Source organism: Ahaetulla prasina, chromosome 6 (assembly GCF_028640845.1).
Source record: "Ahaetulla prasina isolate Xishuangbanna chromosome 6, ASM2864084v1, whole genome shotgun sequence".
Classification (NCBI taxonomy): Eukaryota; Metazoa; Chordata; class Lepidosauria; order Squamata; family Colubridae; genus Ahaetulla; species Ahaetulla prasina.
This window is the reverse complement of record NC_080544.1, coordinates 103,611,312-103,633,365: the sequence shown is the minus strand read 5'-3', so window position 1 is coordinate 103,633,365 and position 22,054 is coordinate 103,611,312. Positions and strand designations below refer to the sequence as shown.

Sequence of the window (22,054 nt, the reverse complement as noted above, 5' to 3'; positions counted from 1 at the left end):
AAACTTGTTACAAAGTATCGGGGAATCGGCTTGGCTACTTGCATAAAGTCTTTTAAAGCAATATTTAAAAATCTCCTAGATTCTAGGCAGCAAAGAGTTAAAGCAGCAAGTAACATGCAAATTACCAACTGCAGACAAACGCTGAAAGTATCACTTTCGCTTTCCACTCGTTAACTTGTTAACAATTCGCCTCCATTTTCTTGCTGTTTTCAAACTTGTTACAAAGTATCGGGGAATCGGCTTGGCTACTTGCATAAAGTCTTTTAAATTCTCTTCTTTATTCTCTTTCAGACCACGAATTCTTAGAGCAAATTCCATATTTCTATATTGTATCAAAACTATTTCATCATCTGTTTTTTCCATTTTACTTTGAAATTCAGCCATTTTATTTTATTTATTTCCAACTTAATATTCACTTTAAATCTTCTTAACCTCTGAGAAACACAGTCTTTTAAAGCAATATTTAAAAATCTCCTAGATTCTAGGCAGCAAAGAGTTAAAGCAGCAAGTAACATGCAAATTACCAACTGCAGACAAACGCTGAAAGTATCACTTTCGCTTTCCACTCGTTAACTTGTTAACAATTCGCCTCCATTTTCTTGCTGTTTTCAAACTTGTTACAAAGTATCGGGGAATCGGCTTGGCTACTTGCATAAAGTCTTTTAAATCCTCTTCTTTATTCTCTTTCAGACCACGAATTCTTAGAGCAAATTCCATATTTCTATATTGTATCAAAACTATTTCATCATCTGTTTTTTCCATTTTACTTTGAAATTCAGCCATTTTATTTTCTAATTTTGAATTATGTTGCTTAATTTCTTCAACCTCCTCTTCCAATAAAATCACATTTGTTGCCAAACTTTGTACTGCAATTACAAATCCTTCCTTAACTTCTTTATTTCCCACTTGAATTTCTGATATCTGCTCTTTCATTTCAGACATCTCATCAGTTATTACTTTAAATTTTTCTTGCATAAAGTCTTTTAAATTCTCTTGTACCGCCTCTAAATTCAATGTTCTAGTCTCCCCTGTATGAGCTGGAGAGGCACCAGCTGATGAGATTCCAGAGCCCTTTGTTACAGTAGACTTTAATTGTTTGGCTGCCATCTTCTATAAAATTATTTATTTATTTCCAACTTAATATTCAGTTTAAATCTTCTTAACCTCTGAGAAACACAGTCTTTTAAATTCTCTTCTTTATTCTCTTTCAGACCACGAATTCTTAGAGCAAATTCCATATTTCTATATTGTATCAAAACTATTTCATCATCTGTTTTTTCCATTTTACTTTGAAATTCAGCCATTTTATTTTCTAATTTTGAATTATGTTGCTTAATTTCTTCAACCTCCTCTTCCAATAAAATCACATTATTTGCCAAACTTTGTACTGCAATTACAAATCCTTCTTAACTTCTTTATTTCCCACTTGAATTTCTGATATCTGCTCTTTCATTTCAGACATCTCATCAGTTATTACTTTAAATTTTTCTTGCATAAAGTCTTTTAAATTCTCTTCTTTATTCTCTTTCAGACCACGAATTCTTAGAGCAAATTCCATATTTCTATATTGTATCAAAACTATTTCATCATCTGTTTTTTCCATTTTACTTTGAAATTCAGCCATTTTATTTTCTAATTTTGAATTATGTTGCTTAATTTCTTCAACCTCCTCTTCCAATAAAATCACATTATTTGCCAAACTTTGTACTGCAATTACAAATCCTTCTTAACTTCTTTATTTCCCACTTGAATTTCTGATATCTGCTCTTTCATTTCAGACATCTCATCAGTTATTACTTTAAATTTTTCTTGCATAAAGTCTTTTAAATTCTCTTCTTTATTCTCTTTCAGACCACGAATTCTTAGAGCAAATTCCATATTTCTATATTGTATCAAAACTATTTCATCATCTGTTTTTTCCATTTTACTTTGAAATTCAGCCATTTTATTTTCTAATTTTGAATTATGTTGCTTAATTTGTACAAACGCACAAAGCACCCCTTGTTAAACTGCGCTACTCTCAGACATGAAAATGGTTAGGGTTAGGCTTGCCTAATCCCAACCCTAATCTTAACCCTGTCCCTAACTTTAATCTCAACTCTAACCTTATTCTTAACCCTAACCCTCATCCCAACCCTAATTTTAATCCATCGCTCAGAGCGCTTCTGCGCATGCTCAAAGCGTCCATGATGATGTCTGGGTGGGTAGGTGGAGACTCTCACCGCTACCACTTCTAGTTTGCCCGGACTGGGGCGAACTGGTAGAAATCCACCGCTGATCCTAATCCTAACTCTAATCCCAACCCTAATCTTAATCCTAACCCTAACTCTAATCCCAACCTTAATCTTAATCTTAACCCTAACCCTAATCTTAATCCTAACCCTCATCCCAACCCTAATTTTAATCCTAACCCTAACTCTAATCTTAGTCCTAACCCTATTCTTAACCCTAACCCTCATCTTAACCCTAACCCTTAACCCTTTATTTAAAAGACGTATATGAAAATGAATGAAGAAATGCAAAATAAAGTATAAGATTTTCCTACTGGGAGAAAAAAAAACCAAGAGAAAAGAGAAAAAGTCCAGTATTGATTACTTACTGCAACAAGGAAGGCTGGAATGGCATTTTAGCAGAAGTATTCCATACTTCGCTGGTTTGCCTTTTGGCACTGCATAGAATGTGTGCAATATTAAGTGTTTCATCCTTCGACATTCCATTTTTGGCATTCTATAGTTTTCCTAGGCATTCTATAAAATGCCTAATTTCACAGATTGATGGTAACGTATCCATTTAATGTATTAATGGTGCCAACTCTTTATTTTATTTATTTATTTATTTATTTTGTCACAACATCATACAAAAAGATTATATAGTATATACACATATAAACATATATAGGAAGAAGAAAAGAAAAACAATAGGACAGGAACGGTAGGCACGTTTGTGCGCTTATGCACGTATATGGTCCTCTTAGGAATGGGGTGAGGTCAATAGTAGAAAGTTTTTGGTTAAAGCTGTTAGGATTATGGGAAGAGACCACAGAGTCAGGTAAAGTATTCCAAGCACTGATGATTCTGTTGCAGAAGTCATATTTTCTGCAATCTAGATTAAAGCGGTTTACATTAAGTTTAAATCTATTGGTTGCCCTTGTATTATTGCAATTAAAGCTGAAGTAGTCTTTGACAGGAAGGACATTACAATAGATGATTCTGTGAGTTAAACTTAGGTCTTGTCGAAGGCGACGGAGTTCCAAGTTTTCTAAGCCTAGGATTTCAAGTCTGGTGGGATAAGGTATTTTGTTGTTTTCAGAGGAATGGAGAACTCTTCTTGTAAAATATTTCTGGACACGCTCAATTGTATTGATGTCAGAGATGTGGTGAGGGTTCCAAACAGGTGAGCTGTATTCTAGAATTGGTCTAGCAAATGTTTTATATGCTCTGGTTAGTAGTGTGGTGTTTTGGAAAAGAAGCTACGCAAAATTAGGTTTACAACTCTTAGAGCTTTTTTTGCTATGTAGTTGCAGTGGGCTTTGGCACTTAGATCATTTGACATGAAAACTCCAAGGTCTTTAACGGGATGGGGTCGTCTGTAAGGTAATGTCCATCTAGTATGTACTTAGTTTTAGAGTTCTTTTTCCTATATGTAAGACTGAGCATTTGCTGGTTGAAATTTGAGCTGCCAATTTTAGACCAAGCGGTTAGATGGTCAAGGTCGTTTTGAATGATAGAAGTGTTGTCTGTGGTGTTAAATAGTTTGACATCGTCAGCAAAGAGAACACAATTACTTGAGATATGGTCACAAAGATCATTAATGTATAGAATAAAGAGTGTTGGTCCAAGGACGCTGCCTTGAGGAACGCCACTCTTGACAGGAACAGGATTTGATAAAGCATTGCCAATTTTGACCACTTGTTGTCTGTTAGACAGAAAAGCAGATATCCATTTGTGGAGGGGTCCTGAGATGCCATAGGATGTTAGTTTAAGGAGAAGTTTATCGTGTACTACTGAGTCAAAAGCTTTGCAGAAGTCTATGTAGATTGCATCTATTGATTTGCCTTGATCTAGATTTGAAGTCCATATGTTTTTGCAGTGGAGAAGTTGTAAGTTACATGATAACTTTTTCCTGAAACCAAATTGTTTGTTGGAGAGTAGGTTGTTAGTTTCTAAGTGTGAGGTAATGGATTGATTGATGATAGATTCCATGACTTTGCAGGTGACGCAGCAAAGGGAGATCGGTCTGTAGTTTTCGACTAAGCTGTGGTCTCCTTTTTTGAAGATGGGGATGACTGTGGCTAGTAACCAAAGTTTGGGAAGAGAACTGGTAGTGAAAGCTTTATCAAAGATAATACTTAGGGGTTCAGCTATATTAATGGAAAGTTTTTTTAAGAAATATGCACATAGACCATCAGGTCCAATAGAAAGCGATGGTTTTAAGTTGTGAAGAGCTTTACCAACGTTGTCTTCTGTGAAATCTATATGAGTTAAATCATCATAGTCATTGCTGGTTCGTTTGTGGAATGTTGGATATGTGTTATCGGAGTTAACAAAAACTGAGCCAAAGAAAATGTTGAAGAGGTTTGCTTTGACTGTTTCGTCATTGCATTCTTTGTTGTTAGAATCTTTTAGTGGTGGGATGGATCTTGAATCTTTAAGTTTACTGTTGACAAAATTATAAAAGGCAAAATTATAAAACTCTTCATTCTTCTGCTCCCCTAAAACGTCCCAGCTCACACCACGAGGACCCAGGGATTGATATCTGAGGAAATGTATTATCTGAGCTTTTAACAGCATATTCATCTCCTCTTTTTCAAGGCTAGCCAGTGGGGTGAAGCTGGGATCTACCTCTTAGCTTCCCAAGCTGTAGACAAATGCCAAACACAAGAGGGAGCTGAAACTGCACTTTGTGAGATAGAGAAGTTCCTGGAAACTCTCAAAGACCACCAGATGCTGAATGCAAAGGAGTTCTACAACCAGTTTGACGCGATTCTCACCCCAGAAATAAAGGTAAGATCCTAAGTGGGCAGCCAGTGTTTGATGAATGTTCGTCCAAGAGTATTTGAAAGCCTTCAAATTTGAAGACACTAATGTCCACTGCTAGTCAACGCCAGAGGTGTCCAACCTTGGCACCTTTAAGACTTATGGACTTCAACTCCCAGAATTGTGGAATTGTGGGATTGTTGAAGTCCATAGGTCTTAAAGTTGGACATCCCGGGTCAACGCTAAGACCAAGCGTCAGGTGCCGAAAAGATGCTTTTGAATAGAAGCATTGCATTGGTTCCTTAAAGGTAAAAGGTAAAGGTTCCCCTCCCACATATGTGCTAGTCGATCCCGACTCTAGGGGGCGGTGCTCATCTCCGGTTCAAAGCCAAAGAGCCAGCGCTGTCCAAAGACATCTCCATGGTCATGTGGCCAGCATGACTAAACGCCAAAGGTGCACGGAATGCTGTTACCTTCCCACCAAAGGTGGTTCCTACTTTTCTACTTGCATTTTTTATGTGCTTTTGAACTGCTAGGTAGGCAGGAGCTGGGACAAGTCACAGGACCTCACCCCGTTACGCGGCACTAGGGATTCCAACCGCTGAACTGCCGACCTTTTGATCGACAAGCTCAGCGGCTTAGCACTGAGCCACCTATAATTGGTTTCTTACATAACCCCAATTTATTTATTTTTTTCTCCTGCAGAGCAATGCCCAAAGAGTACTACAGAAACTCGAAGACGTGCAAGAAATGTTTGAGAAAAGACAAGTCAGCCTGAAGAAGTTGGCAGCAAAACAGACCCGGCCAGTACAACCCGTTGCCCCTCATCCCGAATCCTCGCCCAAGAGAGCCTCTCCTAAAACCGTCCGTCCTGCCCCGTTAGGTAAGGTTTTGGGGGAATACTATGGGATGGAGTGACTCTGGAACCCCATGTTTAGAGAGCTGGTTTTCTTGGCCAGGTGTTATCTGCGAATGTCCTTTCTCTGTTTACTCTAGCTAGCTTAGTATTATGCTGGTTCCTGGAACTGCACCCAGTTTAAGAGCCTTTTTAATCACCTAAATATTTCCACGTATTTACTCTCAAGCTAGTCCTAGCGGTCTTTCTGAATGTGTGGGTCATAGTTCTTCCAACCATTGGTGAACCTTACAACTCCTGGAATTTTCTGCACTGCAACGATTTAATGGTGGAACTTACTGCAAGTTGTAGTGTCCCCTTTACTGTAGTGTTCAGCAGAGGCTAAACAACCACCATTCTGTGGTTCTTAAATTGGATTTTTCCCCCCCCACTGAGCAAGAGATTGTGTTCCAGGGCTTGTCTGATTGCAGCTTAGGCAAAGATAATTGTTGCTGTTGTTAGTTGCGAAGTTGTGTCCGATCCATCGCGACTCCATGGACAACGTTCCTCCAGGCCTTCCTATCCTCTGGAGTCCATTTAAGCTCATGCCAACTGCTTCAGTGACTCCATCCAGCCACCTCGTTCTCTGTCGTCCCCTTCTTCTTTTGGCCTCCATCTTTCCCAGCATTAGGCTCTTCTCCAGGGAGTCCTTCCTTCTCATTAGGTGGCCAAAGTATTTCAGTTTCATCTTCAGGATCTGGGCTTCTAAAGAGCAGTCAGGGTTGATCTCCTCTAGGACTTGTTTGTTGCCTTGCAGCCCAAGAGACTCGCAGAAGTCTTCTCCAGCACCAGAGTTCAAAGGCCTCAATTCTTTGGTGCTCAGCCTTTCTTATGGTCCAACTTTCACAGCCATACATTGCAACTGGGAAAACCATAGCCTTGACTATATGCACTTTTGTTGGCAGGGTGATGTCTAGTACGCTGTCTAGATTTGCCATAGCTTTCTTCCCCAGGAGCAAGCGTCTTTTAAATTCTTGGCTGCAGTCCCCATCTGCGGTGATCTTGGAGCCCAGGAAAATAAAATCTGTCACTACCTCTATTTCTTCCCTATCTATCTGCCAGAAATCGACAGATAATTGTAAAATAGCACAATTAGGTCTTTCTAATTCTCACTTAATAATGTCCAAGCCTGGACATTACTTAAAACAGAGATATGCCATTTAGGGGACAGCAAGAAAAGATGGGAAATGCAGGAAGAGAAGGGAATTCATACATATTTGTAACTGGATACAAGTAGTCCTTGACTTACGATCACAGTTGAGCCTAAAATTTCTGTTGCTAAACAAGACAGTTGTTAAGTGAGTTTTGGCCCCCCTCCCCATTTTACAACCTGTCTTGCCACAGTTCTTAAGTGATTCACGGCAGTCGTTAAGTTAATACAATGGCTGTTAAGTGAATCTGGCTTCCCATATTTGACTGTGCTTGTCAGAAATTTGCAAAAGGGGATCACATGACCTAGGGACACTGCAACCGTCATAAATATGAGTCAGTGGCCAAACATTTGAATTTTGATCATGTGACCATGAGCAATGGTCGGAAGTGTGAAAAAATGGCCATAAGTCCCTTATGTAACTTAAAACGGTTGCTAAGTGAAAGGTTGTAAGTTGAGGACTAGCTGTATAAGGATGCTGCTGGGAAAGGAAATACAACAGACAAAAGTAAAAGCACAGGTGTGTTTGGTTTGCGTGTAAATAAGAAAACTGATGTTGCGAATAGCAGGAATAGCTATATTACTATATTTAGTTTTTATTGGTTATTTTTTATTGGTGATGGAGCAGTAATGAAAGGTGACATTAGAAATAAAAACGTTGTTTGTTTTTCCATTAGGGAGCCTGCAGGGAATACAAAAAAAAAAAGTCAAATTGCACCAAGGGACCTGATTAAAGCCCCATCTTCTTTTTACCAGCATTATAAATTATATAAATTTCTCCTAAGCAATGTAAGATAAGAGAGGAGATATATCTATAATATAATATAATACAATACAATACAATATAATTATATAATATATAATGTAATGTAATGTAATGTAATGTAATGTAATAGAATAGAATAGAATAGAATAGAATAGAATAGAATAGAATAGAATAGAATAGAATAGAATAGAATAGAATAGAATAGAATAGAATAGAATAGAATTTTTATTGGCCAAGTGTGATTGGACACATAAGGAATTTGTCTTGGTGCATATGCTCTCAGTGTACATAAAAGAAAAGATACGTTCATCAAGGTACAACATTTACAACACAATTGATGGTCAATATATCAATATAAATCATAAGGATTGCCAGCAACAAGTTATAGTCATACAGTCATAAATGGAAAGAGATTGGTGATGGAAACTATGAGAAGATTAATAGTAGTGCAGATTCAGTAAATAGTTTGACAGTGTTGAGGGAATTATTTGTTTAGCAGAGTGATGGCCTTCGGGAAAAAACTGTTCTTGTGTCTAGTTGTTCCGGTGTGCAGTGCTCTATAGCGTCATTTTGATGGTAGGAGTTGAAACAGTTTATGTCCAGGATGCGAGGGGTCTGTAGATATTTTCACGGCCCTCTTCTTGATTCGTGCAGTATACAGGTCCTCAATGGAAGGCAGGTTGGTAGCAATTATTTTTTCTGCAGTTCTAATTATCCTCTGAAGTCTGTGTTTTTCTTGTTGGGTTGCAGAACCGAACCAGACAGTTATAGAGGTGCAAATGACAGACTCAATAATTCCTCTGTAGAACTGAATCAGCAGCTCCTTGGGCAGTTTGAGCTTACTGAGTTGGCGCAGAAAGAACATTCTTTGTTGTCCTTTTTTAATGATGTTTTTGATGTTAGCTGTCCATTTTAGATCTTGCAATATGATAGAACCTAGAAATTTGAAGGTTTCTACTGTTGATACTGTGTTGTCTAGTATTGTGAGAGGTGGAAGTATGGAAGGGTTTCTCCTAAAGTCTACCACCATTTCTATGGTTTTGAGTGTGTTCAGTTCCAGATTGTTTTGGTTGCACCACAAGGCTAGTTGTTATTACAGTATATATAATATATAGTGTAATAATTAATATTATATAATATAAAATATAATTATTTATTTAATTATTTATTTATTAATCAAACTTTTATACCGCCCTTCTCCCGAAGGACTCAGGGCGGTGTACAGCCTTCATTTAAAACAGTTAATATACATATTAAAATAACAATTAAAAAGCTTATTCAATAAAAGTCGAAATTAAAACCGTCAATTGACCATATAAAATACCCAATAAAATTACCATTAAAAGTTTAAAATTTAAAATTTAGAATTTAAAAAATCAGGCCAGTCCCGCTTGTATAATTATAGTATAATTAATACATGTAATAAAATGTAATACAATATAATACAATACAATATAATAAATATGAGATATACATATATATACATATATATACATACATATAAATATATAAAATGACAGACCATTTAGAATACATAGCAAAAAAAAAAAAGAAGCTTGAGAGTTAAAAAGGTTGATACTGAATGGTATAAAGCTATTATGAAATCTAGTTGTTCTGCTTTGGATACTACAAAGACTCCACCCAGAAGGTAACAAAGAAAAGAGGTCATGGAGAGGATCCCTGACAATACCCCATGCCCTAGTCAAACGGTAGCTTATATATGCCATATTCTGGATAGAAGGAAGTAAACTTCCAATAATCTTTTCTACCGTCCTCACCACTCTCTGCACAGCCTTCCTGTCCAAAACGGTGATAACTCCAAACCACACAGTGGATATAATTAGAATGCTTTCAATCGTCCCTCTATAGAAAGTGGTAAGAATAGAGGATGCCCTCCCCCCTCCAATGCTGTGCTTTAGCAAACCGTGTAGTTGGTATGCCATGCATGAAATAAAGCAATTCCCAGATCAGACTGCCCTTAACTTCAAGAGGTGTAACATTTTGATGCAACCATTGTAAATGCAAGTTGGTGATCAAGCACATAATTCATGATCATATGACCCTCGGGTAGTGTGATGGTTATAACTTTGAGGATGAGTCGTAAGTCACCTTTCCCCAAAGCTGTTGTAACTTTGAATAGTTGTAAGTCCAGGGCTGTCTGTACACTGAACCCTCAATTAACTACATGGGTGGGGTTCTCGGAAAATAGTTAAAACATTTTTTGCGTTGCATAAACGCAACTAACGGTAAGTAAAAAGGGGGGAAGAGAGGAAAAAATTCCAAGTTTTTAAAAATTCTATTGTGTAAGCAGCACAATTAAGTTAGATAAATTTTATCTCGGGCATCTGATAACACAACTTGAAATGCTGCCTAATGCAGTGAGCTGCCAGTTCTCGTCTTTGCGACGTGCTTGTAGTGTGGCATTTTCTGATCTTTTGAGAGTGCTGTTTATTTGGTCTTTTTTTTCCCCTCCCAGCTCCCAATAGAAGATCAGTAGAAATTCCTAGCCCTCCAAAATCCATTTCTGATGCAGATTTGTCAAAAAAGAAAAGCGTAAAGAAGGCTAAAGGTGGAATTAAGGTAAGAGAGTTGTGATATTTGCAAATTAAGTTTTCAGGAGAGAAATTTCAGCAATGTTTCTCAACCTTAGCAATTTAGTCTGGAATCAGCCTTCTATTTTTCTAATTTCTAGACTTTGCTCCCTCACCTCACAAGATTTTATCGCCGACAATGCACATAAAATTGTAGTAATGCAGGTAGTCCTCAAGTTATGACCATAATTGAGCCCAGAATTATGGTCATAAGTCGTGCCGGTCATTAAGCATGTCACCATATGACCACGCCGGATTTAGCAACATTTTTTGCAGTGGTTATTACGTGAACCCATTGTACCCGATGGCCGTTTTTTTTGCCAGAAATGTGACCACAAGACGTTGCAAACAGCCATAAAGGTGGGCCATAAATGCGATCATATGACTGTGGGGAAGGGGAAGCAGACATTGGAACTTCAAAACAGAGTTGTAAGTAGAACTTGGGGAGGTTCGTCATAACTTTGAACGGTAGTTAAAACAACCAGTCGTAAATTGAGGACTACCTGTAAATACTAACAGCATCCATTTTTGGTGGCACCCTGTTTCAGGAGGCTTTGGTGGAAGTGTGTTGGAAGTAAAACTGGCAGGTCAAATCATTGCAAAATTTAATATACCTCTTTTCCACTTTCCAAAATACATACATACCCAGAAGGCTGGGCCCATCTTATAGAATTGTGATGGCGAACCTATGGCATGTGTGGCCAAACTGGCACGCGAAGCCATGTTGCCCGGCACGTATGGCCTTGCCTGTTTGTCTTCTGGGTTTGTAGCTCGCATGCACGCATGACGATCAACTATCCTTCGTGCGTGTGGCAGTGCCGAAAACCGGTGTGTGCATGCGCTCTGGCCAGCTGATTGTCGGGTGCTCATTTGCGCCAGAACTGTTGTGACTTCAGCCCCCGAACCTGGCCCCATGCCCGGAAGTGACTTGGAGCCGGGCCTGCTGCCAGAAAGTGACTTGGACAGTGTGGGGGAAGGGCCATCAGGACTTACCTCGGGAGCACCGGCTTCCCTGGCTCAGCTCCAGGAGCCAGAAACAGGTCAGGTGGAAGAGATAACTGTCGTGTCCCACTCCTCCGCTGACAGCCGGGTCAGGGAAATCCGAATCAGGTGTGCCTCTGCAGCTCTGCCAAAGTCCTAGCAAAGTCCTCAGGGCAGACAGGAGACCAGAAAGTGACTTCAGCAAGATATGTTTAGACTTTGCCTGACTCAGAGAATGCCAGAAAGCAGATCCTTTATATAGGCCATGGGGTGTGGCTCCATGACTCAGCACTTATCCAGGCCTGCCCCTCCCTTCCTTCTGTTGCCTCCGCCTATCAAGTCTTCTGATGCAGGGGTCACTCCAGTCGGCAGCTGTTGGCAATTGACCTCCCTCAGGCTCACATGCTGTGGAGGAGGGGGAGGGGTCTAGTTGCTCCGTTTGCCTGGGCATGGAGCCAGAGCTGGGGGCTGGAGGTATTTCTTCTTCTTCAGCCTGTCTGGGCATGGAGCCAGGGCTGGGGCCGGGAGGCATACTAGAACATTCCTCCGTGTTCGGAAGCAGATAAGAAGACCCTGGCTGAGGTGAGATTGGACGAGACACAACAATAACGAGGCCTCCATCCCCTGACTCTTCCCCCCCCCCTCCAGCCACGCCTGCAGACCCAGCTGACAGCAATCAGGCTTGGTTTCGTAGGCAGGAGAGGAGGGAACAACAGAAGCAAGGGTGGGGCAGGCCTAGGAAGTGCTGAGTCATGGAGCCACACCCCACAGGATATAAAAGGCAGCCAGAGCTGCTGTGTCTCTTTGTAACAGGCAAATTGACTAGAGCTGAAGTTTGTGACTCACCAGCATCGTGGAAGATAACGAGGGCTCTTGGCAGACGCTGGCTCTTTTGTCGCCAGAGCTGATAGTGCCAGCTAATTAAGCCATCATTCGGACGGAGGCGGAGGAGGACAGAACAAGAACCCTGAAGTTTAGCTTTTCTGGAGCGCGAGCCCTTTGTGCATGCAGCAGTGCTGAAAGCCAGCCTGCGCATACGTGCTGGCCTGTTGATTGTCAGGTGCGCATGTGCGCTAGAACCTGGAAGTTCGGCTTTTCTGGAGCACAACCCCGATGAGCGCATACACGCACAATGTTTCCATGCAACGTTTTTGGCACTCAGTGCGGAAAAGTTCGCCATCACTGTTATAGAACATGATTGGGTCACCAGCTTTGTTTCCTGCAATCTTTGGAAACAGATCCGACAAAAGGAATCAAATAATAATAATTAAATCGATCTCCAGTCAAAAATGGCTTGATTTATTAAACCTTTTGTTCGTTGTTCAGTTGTGCCTAATCCTAGGTAGTTTCTAATATCAGTTTCTGATACTCCCAGACAAACCCACCAAGGCGCAGGAAGTAACAGAGGAAGAGAAGTAAATCTTGGAATAGACAGCCACATGAAAGTTCAGCCGTTGAAATTTTTTCAAGAGTCATTGGACTTCAGAGTTAATTACACATAAATGAGTTCCTGTTAATTTTCATATTGTTCACGGCCAAGTAAGAATTAGGCAGCATAAAGGCGGTTGTGAGCTGACCAGTTTTAGAGTCAAAACCAAATTGACAGCCAAACCAGGATGATTTTGCATTTTCATTTCTTTAAGATGCGAGTTTCCAAGTGACGGCAGTTTTTATAGGGAAATTTAGAAATTGTTTTCGAGGCAGATAAAGGAGCCCTGAATCTCAAAACTTTTTTGTTTTGTTTTGTGTTTTGTTCCTGTTTTTTTTTTTTAAAAAAAACAACAATTAATATCCAGATTGAAGTGATGCATGAAGCGAGTCAGGGAGGTTCCAGCAGAGTCTTGGTAATAAGTGAAAGTGAAGAAAACCTTTCCACTAGGAGAAGGTAGGAAATTCCTTGTTCTTGGAAAAGTGGTTATTATTATTATTTTGTTAAAACGGATCCGTCTGTTATTCTGATCAAGGAAGCGGTGTGTTATTGTTGTGTCAGAAACGTGTGCAATTTTAGGACCATGGGTGGGATTGGGAAAAAGGTTCTTGCGTTCCAAACAAATAGGTAGTCCTCAACCTACAACCATCCGTTTAGTGACCATTCAAAGTTCTAATGGTGCTGAAAACAGTGACATAAAACTGGTCCTCACATTTATAACCGCTGCAGCATCCCCACAGTCATGTGATCAAAATTTGGACACTTGGCAATGGGCATGTGGCAGCATCAGTGATTGCAATTTGTGAGCTTCCTAGCTATCTCTGACAAGCATAGTCAATGGGGGAAGGCGCATTAATGACCATCTGATTCGCTTAACAACTCAATGATTCAAATAACCACTGTAGCAAAAAGGTTATAAAATTGGGCGCGACTCACTTAATAACCACCTTGCTTAACAACAGACGTTCTGGTCCCAGTTATGGTCGTAAGTCAAGGACTACCTGTATTCCATTACTTGTTTCTTGGGTCTCTAGCCCAAGAACATTTGAAGATAATGCTGTGTTATACTTTGTTTGTAAAAGGATGAAGTAGGGTTCATTGACCTTGTATGAACCCAGAACATGGACCTATCTCAAAAAAAATAATACGGAGCAAAAAAAAAAAAGATGCAGAGAAGAATAAACAAAATGATTTAGTTGTAATAATCAGATCTTCCATGTCTGGAGTTTTTTTCAACCTAGCATGAAGGATTGACAAGATGCCTGGCTTGCAAAATATAGAGAAAAAAATATGGAAATTCAGAAGTATCTCCTCTCAAAAATATTTACCTGCACTAAAAGCCATTTATTAATATTTTATTGATAAGATATCATTTATGTACGTTTGTACCAAATACATATTTTTAGTTTATAATGTGTTTATAAATCGATATGTATTTTATACTTAGGAATATTTATTCATAAATATGTATTTATAAATCCTTGTTTATCTTTATTAAATGCTTATCTTTATGGAGGGGAATTTATAATGTATATAATACTTTAAAACTACTTCCCTAATTTTTAAGAGAAAAACCATGTTATGCATAACTGAGTGGGAATGGCATTTACCAGTATGTATTTATGAATGCATATATATTTGTTAATGTGATATAAGTGAAAACTTTTGCCACATTATGGTTATTAATATATTTTTCCCATTCGAAGAATCCTCCAATACTACTTCCAAACCCTGTTAATGAATTTTGTCATTGATAAATCGCTTCCTTATTGTAACAGGAACTATTTTTAAATTCTCTTAATCCAATTTCCACATTATTTTGTTGCCATCTTAGAGGTCTCTAAAATTTATATCTTGAAGAATTTGTATCTGTTTGTAAACTTCATACATGGAAGAGAATCCTGCATACATACTGATTTTTTAATACAGTGGCCTTAATTCAGGACTATTTCATAAACTCTCAAGACTAACAGATGTATCTAACTCATCTAAATAATCAACAACTCGTTCCTTTTTAAAAAGACAGAATACTGCAAAATAAATATGTATAACAACTAAGCTTAGATAGAATTACTGACATAATTATAGAAAAGGCTAAAAATCTGTTTTTGTATTCATTTATGAGGAAGGAGGATTCAGACCTGGAAAAAATTACATTTCTGAGTGCTCCAGGTGTAATGTGATTCATAAGTAACTATATGATCTTCTTTCCAGATATATTAAGTATTAGATTGTAGAACTGGACTACTATATAAGCACACTCTTATGTCTCTTTATTCCTATAGATAAATATTAGCACTTTGGCATGTTTTGTAGTATGGAAGCATATTTATTCTAGAGGAAAATCTCCAGAATTATTTATTTTATTTTATTTATGAGATTTACATCCCCACAACTCCAAAACGACTCTGGATGGCTTATGTCAAGAATAGTAAGAATAAAAATAGTACTATATATTAAAATCTATAAGCCAGTTCGGTGTAGTCATTAAGGCACCATGCTAGAAAAATACAGTAAATACCGTAAATGTAATCCCATGTGTCCTACCAAACATGCTCCCTTTAATGAGAAATTACCAATAAGCTTCCATAAACACACTACACAAGGGCTGGGAGGACAGCCAAGTTTTTAAAGATTTTTAGGCCGTTTTGAGAGTAGGAGAAAATGGCTTGAGTAATAGTTCAGAGGTGCCCAATCTTGGCAACTTTTAGACTTACAGATTTCAACTCCCAGAATTCTGGGAGTTGAAGCCCACAAGTCTTAAAGTTGCTGAATTTGAACACCCCAGTAAAATAATATATTGTTTTTGGGGGGGGGGTTGAACCATTAGGCTTTGCATAATGTTTAGGGAGAGGTTTAAAATACAAGATTCTTAAAATGTGTTTCTTTGGCAAAGCATTTGCCAGTTTAATATGTTTGAGCACAAGCATATTTAAGGTACACATTTTAAAAAATAACAGTAACATTCAGTATTTGAATAACCATGGAAAGGTTTTTATCTTGTAGAGAATACAGATTTCTATTGCTGCCACAAGAGAAGTAAAATACTTAGTACATGCAAAATTGCTATCAGCAATTCCTATCAATATTTCAGGCTATTGAGATTAAATCAGGCCTTTTGTTAAAATCAGGCTGTTTTCAGAGATATGTCCTGGTTTCCAGAAACCAAATTTGTGGCTGAAATAATGTGCCAAGAAACACAGTTAAAGTTGCCTGCAATGGAGGTAAAATCACAGTGTGTACTTGTTAACTGATTTTTTAACTTAGCATGTTATGTGCAGACAGTTTAAATGTCCCACCTAAAACAGGAGGCAAAATCTTGTTGACAATTATTGGAATTGCAATCTCAAAAAGAAACAAGTAATCTATTCCAAATGTTCTATTTTACAAGAAGCAAATGTCATTGTGGAAAAATTACAAGAGAACATTTACAAAATACACAACATGTTTATTGAAAAAAGATATTTTATAAAACACTGCTCAGAACAAAGTGTCATGAATAAATAATTGCTGCCCTTAGATATTTTTTTTAAGCAAATCGCTTCAAACCAAACAGGTAAAAACTAGTATAACAATCGTGTAACAATACATAGTTTGAGTGACAGTTCAGGCTGATGCAAGTACTTGTGAAGTCAAGAAAAAAATAGTATTACAGCCCTGCATCTAGAACACTAGTAAACCTAAGAATTTCCTCTTAAATTTTTTTAAAGATAATGTTCAGATCCCCAAGCTTAAGAGCCTTAAAGGAAAAAAGGATGCTTTCATAAAATATTTAAATAATTAATCATTCTTCTCTGTGCTAAACAATCTACAACTTTATTCTTTAACAACTAGCTAATACTTTTTCAACATAACAAACCTGCTATAAACAAAAAAAAACATAAGCATTTAATTTTATCTGACACAACAGACAAGTCAATTGTTTGCTTGAGGACAAGATGAGGCCATTCAAGCATTTTGTGTCTATGGTCTGTCTATCAGTAGTTGTTAGCTTTATATTATTTTGAAATTGGTTACAGAAACAGAATTCTCACCCCAATAAAATCGATATTACATTTGTCTTAATTTCAACGTCAAAACTCAGTAAATAGGGAGGAGAGAAACCAGTAAAGCAGATGCTTTGACAGAAATGACTGCCTAGAGGCATGCAGACTACATAACCCTGTTTCATCCCATTCTGGAAATGGAAGATGTGCTTATTTTACACATACTAAGAAATGCAGAATGGGAGAAGTTGTCAGTTGAAAGAGTACAAATGGTAAAATCCCTGGAACTCTGATTAAGAGAAAACTATTTTATGAAACTGGCACAGATTGGATGTAAACAGTTAATTTCTTTTTAAATATATTTATGCTGCCTAATCATGTATATGCCGATTTCATAATTTTTGAAAGAAAAAAAATGGAATTAAATATTTAACATTTTAAGAGTGCTCTGCAGGGCTCATATTTCTGTTCCTAGAGTGTACCTTCCGTATTAATCTCTTAAAAATATATCTTGCTTAATGGGAATCATTGGAGAGATATCACAATTGCAGTGAACACCAACTGAATAAATCAAATGGGGCCTTGTAGATTGGAGCACTGAGGCAGGGCCTTCAATTTTAGGCTGTTTGTTTTAGTGTGCAACTTAGAACTATGAAATGTAAGACAACAGCTTTGCAAAATTCATTAGAAGTATTTAATGTCAACGATAGCACCACTTGCATAGGATCAGGGTGGTTTTTTTTTAATTCATCTTGAGTGATCACATAATAAAGCTGTAAAGCTAACATGCTTAGAAGTGATAGATCTGTGTTTGTGTGTGGGAAAAGTGCTCTTGCATTAGTATACTGTCACAGCAAGGACTTCATCTTTCTCCATGTGACCTGCAAGTATTAACATATCAGAAAATGTGTGTTTTTCAACTAATCAACAATTCCATTTCATAGTTCCAGATTGAGAAGTATAAATGTTAACTTTAAGATCTATCCAGTTCTTAAAGTTATCTGGTGGGAAACTTTATTATAACAGGAAAATTGTTTTTATAATTATAATGTGCCTTTGGAGAACTGTGCAATCTGCAGGCACATTTTTATTGAACTTTTGCTATGTTCATTTTAATTTGTTGTGGAAAAAACAAGTGACTTCCTCCTTCATTTCTGGCTCAGTAAATCTATTCTGATATTCAAGTGTTAGGAAAATGCAGCTGAACAAAGATATGTATTGTGATTATATAATCTGCAAAGCAGCATAATATTAACTATTCTACAATATATACTACCCCAAACTCCAGAAGAAATGTTTTTCAGTTTTAGATCTGTAATCTGTTGCCAAAAATACTGAAGGTCATCTACATGTCCATGAGAAGTAATCATTTTGTCATAAATGCAAGGATGATAAGGAGCCTTTCCTCCCCCAGAAAAGAAGGGGTGATTCTGTGGTACAATTCCCACTTTGTTGGCACAAAGTCCCATGAAAACATCATCTATGTAAAAACTTGAATTAAGAGTCTGTGAGGCTCGGTATACTTTAGCAGCTACGTCTCTGGATAGAACATATGCAGCTCCAGCTGTGTAGTCAGGATAGACAGGCCATGGGTACATTTCATAGGGAACATAATATTTGCTTTTTTTATCCCTCATGGGAGGTGCTGCGTGATGGACATGCCCAACCCAAACATCCTGAGCCCCAATTTGTGCTAGATTTTGGAGGTACGCAATAAGATTTGGCATGTGGATAAATATGTCATCATCGGCTGACATGACAAACTTGGCATGAGGGCAGAACTTGTTTGCCCAGCTGAACTGCAACAGTAGTTTATAGGTAAGATTGTAAAAAGTATCCAAAAAGTCTTGTTGAATCAGATCAGCATGCCTCTCGTCTTCCCTTTCCAGCTTCATTTGCATTTGACTTCCAAGTGAAAAATTTGATTGTCCTAAAACAAACAAGGTTTTTATGTTGGCGTTCAGATAGTGATGAGCGTAGTCTTCATTACCCCATGTTTGTCGAATTGCATCTCTCCTGCGGTAGTTTTCAGGTGAAGTCTTTACAAAGATCAGGAGGAGAACATCTTGCCCTTGGCATTTCTCCTCGTGATTCATCAAATATCGATGCCTTGCTACCCTGTTAAATCTGCTAGTAGTTAGGTTGTCATTCACAAAAGCATATCTATTTATGAGGTATCGGTACGAGAGAGATTTCATATAGTCCACAAAGCTAGGGCTATCAATTTCTACCCAAAAAAACATGAAGCACAGGACAAAACAAGTGGCAAAAATGTGCACAAACTGATATTTTCTAACTTTTCTAGAATTAACATACATTCTGGTTCACTTCTTTATATATGATTCCAATTAAAGATCTGGATTTTTAAATAAGTTCTCATGTGAGGCTTCAACATTTCTCTTTCAGGAAAAGTGCTCATTTTAGACGCATCTGAGTTACCAGAGAGTCACCTCAATGAAATCCCAATATATTCACTTTTAAAAGTCATCTTGTTTCCAAAGAAATTTGGTGAATATAGGAGGACTTTGACAACATACAGAGATTCTTTTGTTGCCTCTTCACCTGATGTAATATCAGCTCAAAACTGAATAGTTACAGCACCATCATCTGCAAAACACAAGAAAAACAAAATTCATCTTAAGTATAGTTCATAATTTCTATATGATATGGTAACAGAGAGGGATAATTACTTCACAGACTCAAGCACTCTGAAAATTAGTCCTGCCCAATATGGAGATTCTCAATCATTCTGGCCATGGTAGTCCCAAAGGTGCTTTTTCTAAAAGACAACTGGACTTTTTAATTGTTTTTTCTTTGAAAACATTTCTCTCCTCATCCAAGAAGCTTCTTCAGTTCTAACTGACAGATGGGAAATGGAAGGATTTATATTCTTTCAGTTATCTGGTTATTAGCATTCTGAGGGTTGGTCATTAACTCTCTAACTTAAATTCTGGGAGTGTCTATGGAGATTCTCCGTCATCCATGGTTGTCTCAAAGATGCTTTTTTTCAAAAGGCAACTGGACTTCATTTTTCCTTGAAAACATTTTGCTTCTTATTCAAGAAACTTCTTGGAATAGAAGCAAACGTCTTCAAGGAAAAACAAAGAAAGTCCAATTGCCTTTTGAAAAAGCACCTTTGAGACATCCAATTCTGGGAGTTGAAGTCCACAAAGATTGTAAAGTTAATCACAGTTGCCCACTCTATAATAGTCTATAATTGTCTATAATAGTCAAAACTCGGGAAGAACCTGGTAGCACTTTTTCTGGCTAACCAATTGTATTAAAAGGCATCCACTTTCCCAAGCCTGGCCTCTGATGGCCTTTTCTCTCCTAATGTTACTCCTGCTTTCAGAGACCAGTTCTGGTTTATCTGCAATAGAGAAGAAAAGTTCACTTGCAGAAGACCATCATCCTCCAAAACTAAGATTTACAGAACAAAACAAGATCTTTCCTCTGGGCAGGCCATTTCTCCAGTCCTGGGAACTCTTGGGGTGGGGTGGGTGGAAGAAAGGCATAAACCCCCAAAGCAAGAATCCCCATACTGGAGGATGCGTGTGCATACAAGTATATACATACTTGTGGTCATGCATACCTTCCAGGTTGAGAAAACCTACTTTTTTTTTTACTCTCTTCTAAAATCATCCCTTCCCCCACCCCCAACCTCTTTCAGTGTCAGGATGATGAGGGAAAGCAGAAAAGGGGGACCGCAGATTGTCTTAGAAAATAAGCTGTTCTCTCTTTTTTTTTATTTTTGCAAAGAGTGTAAGAAAATTTCTACTCTTTGCAAAATAGTAGAAAAATGAAGGACAAGGAGTGAAGTACAGGGAGGGTTTTAAAAACACATGCCAGAAACCTTTTAATTCTATCTGTCTGTCTGTCTGTCTGTCTGTCTGTCTGTCTGTCTGTCTGTCTGTCTGTCTGTCTGTCTGTCTATCTATTGTCTATCTATCTATCGTCTGTCTGTCTGTTTATCTATCTATCTATCTATCTATCTATCTATCTATCTATCTATCTATCTATCTATCGTCTATCTATCTATCTATCTATCTATCTATCTATCTATCTAATCTAATATCTGCCTATCTATCTATCTATCTATCTATCTATCTATCTATCTATCTATCTATCTATCTATCTATCGTCTATCTATCTATCTAATCTAATATCTGCCTATCTATCTAATCTAATATCTGCCTATCTATCTATCTATCTATCTATCTATCTATCTATCTATCTATCTATCTATCTATCTATCTATCTATCTATCTAATCTAATATCTGCCTATCTATCTATCTATCTATCTATCTATCTATCTATCTATCTATCTATCTATCTATCGTCTATCTATCATCTATCTATCTATCTATCTATCTATCTATCTATCTATCTATCTATCTATCTATCTATCTATCTATTGTCTATCTATCTATCTATCTATCTATCTATCTATCTATCTATCTATCTATCTATCTATCTAATCTAATATCTGCCTATCTATCTATCTATCTATCTATCTATCTATCTATCTATCTATCTATCTATCTATCTATCGTCTATCTATCTATCTATCTAATCTAATATCTGCCTATCTATCTATCTATCTATCTATCTATCTATCTATCTATCTATCTACCTATCTATCATCTATCTATCTATCGTCTGTCTGTCTATCCCTCTCTCTCTCTCTCTATCGTCTATCTATCTATCTATCTATCTATCTATCTATCTATCTATCTATCTAATCTAATATCTATCTATCTACCTACCTACCTATAATCAATCTATGCATCTAACCTAACCTAACCTAACCACCTATTATTTATGCTATATATTAACTAGCTAGCTATCACTATATTTTGCTGTGCTTTTTAATTCTAATAGCTTCTCAGAGTCACTTCGGTGACAAGGATGGCTGCACACTCAACCAACCAACCAACCAACTAAATAAATCTACATATAGACAAACAGGCAGGCTGTTCAGGCTGACAGTGTGATAAGATCCCTCTGCCTGTTTTCTCACCAAATCCCAAATGAACTTCAAGGTGAAGTATGCTTTTTAAAATACATACACACACATTGACTAAATACTGGAAAATGGGTGGTCTGCAGGCTGTGGTAAAAAAAAAAAAAAAAAAGTCAAGATGGCGGCCACAACGGTAAAAAAAATCCCGCCCTTTTTTTTTCCTTTCTAATGTGCTGCGGAAAACAAGAGCTTTGATTGGCCCGTCACGGCCGCCATCTTGACCATTTTTTGGCCGTTTTGTTCAGCCAAATCTGGA

General features: G+C 37.7%; 2 protein-coding genes across 5 annotated transcripts in view; one reads left to right on the top strand and one right to left on the bottom strand.

Annotated features, from left to right (window-relative positions):
- MCF2L2 (MCF.2 cell line derived transforming sequence-like 2) overlaps positions 1 to 22,054 on the top strand; it is a 297,446-nt gene that overhangs the window by 130,405 nt on the left and 144,987 nt on the right. The window contains exons 12-15 of the mRNA XM_058187136.1: positions 4,812 to 5,003; positions 5,682 to 5,859; positions 10,264 to 10,367; positions 13,156 to 13,244. Coding sequence (XP_058043119.1) covers positions 4,812 to 5,003; positions 5,682 to 5,859; positions 10,264 to 10,367; positions 13,156 to 13,244 — 563 coding nt within the window. The remainder of the gene's footprint in view (positions 1 to 4,811; positions 5,004 to 5,681; positions 5,860 to 10,263; positions 10,368 to 13,155; positions 13,245 to 22,054) is intronic.
- Positions 15,692 to 22,054, bottom strand: part of B3GNT5 (UDP-GlcNAc:betaGal beta-1,3-N-acetylglucosaminyltransferase 5) — a 29,965-nt gene continuing 23,602 nt past the window's right edge. For all 4 annotated transcript variants that reach the window (XM_058187143.1, XM_058187141.1, XM_058187142.1 and 1 more), the window contains one exon: positions 15,692 to 19,381. In XM_058187143.1, the coding sequence (XP_058043126.1) occupies positions 17,962 to 19,092 (1,131 nt within the window). In that variant the 5' untranslated portion in view covers positions 19,093 to 19,381 and the 3' untranslated portion in view covers positions 15,692 to 17,961. The remainder of the gene's footprint in view (positions 19,382 to 22,054) is intronic.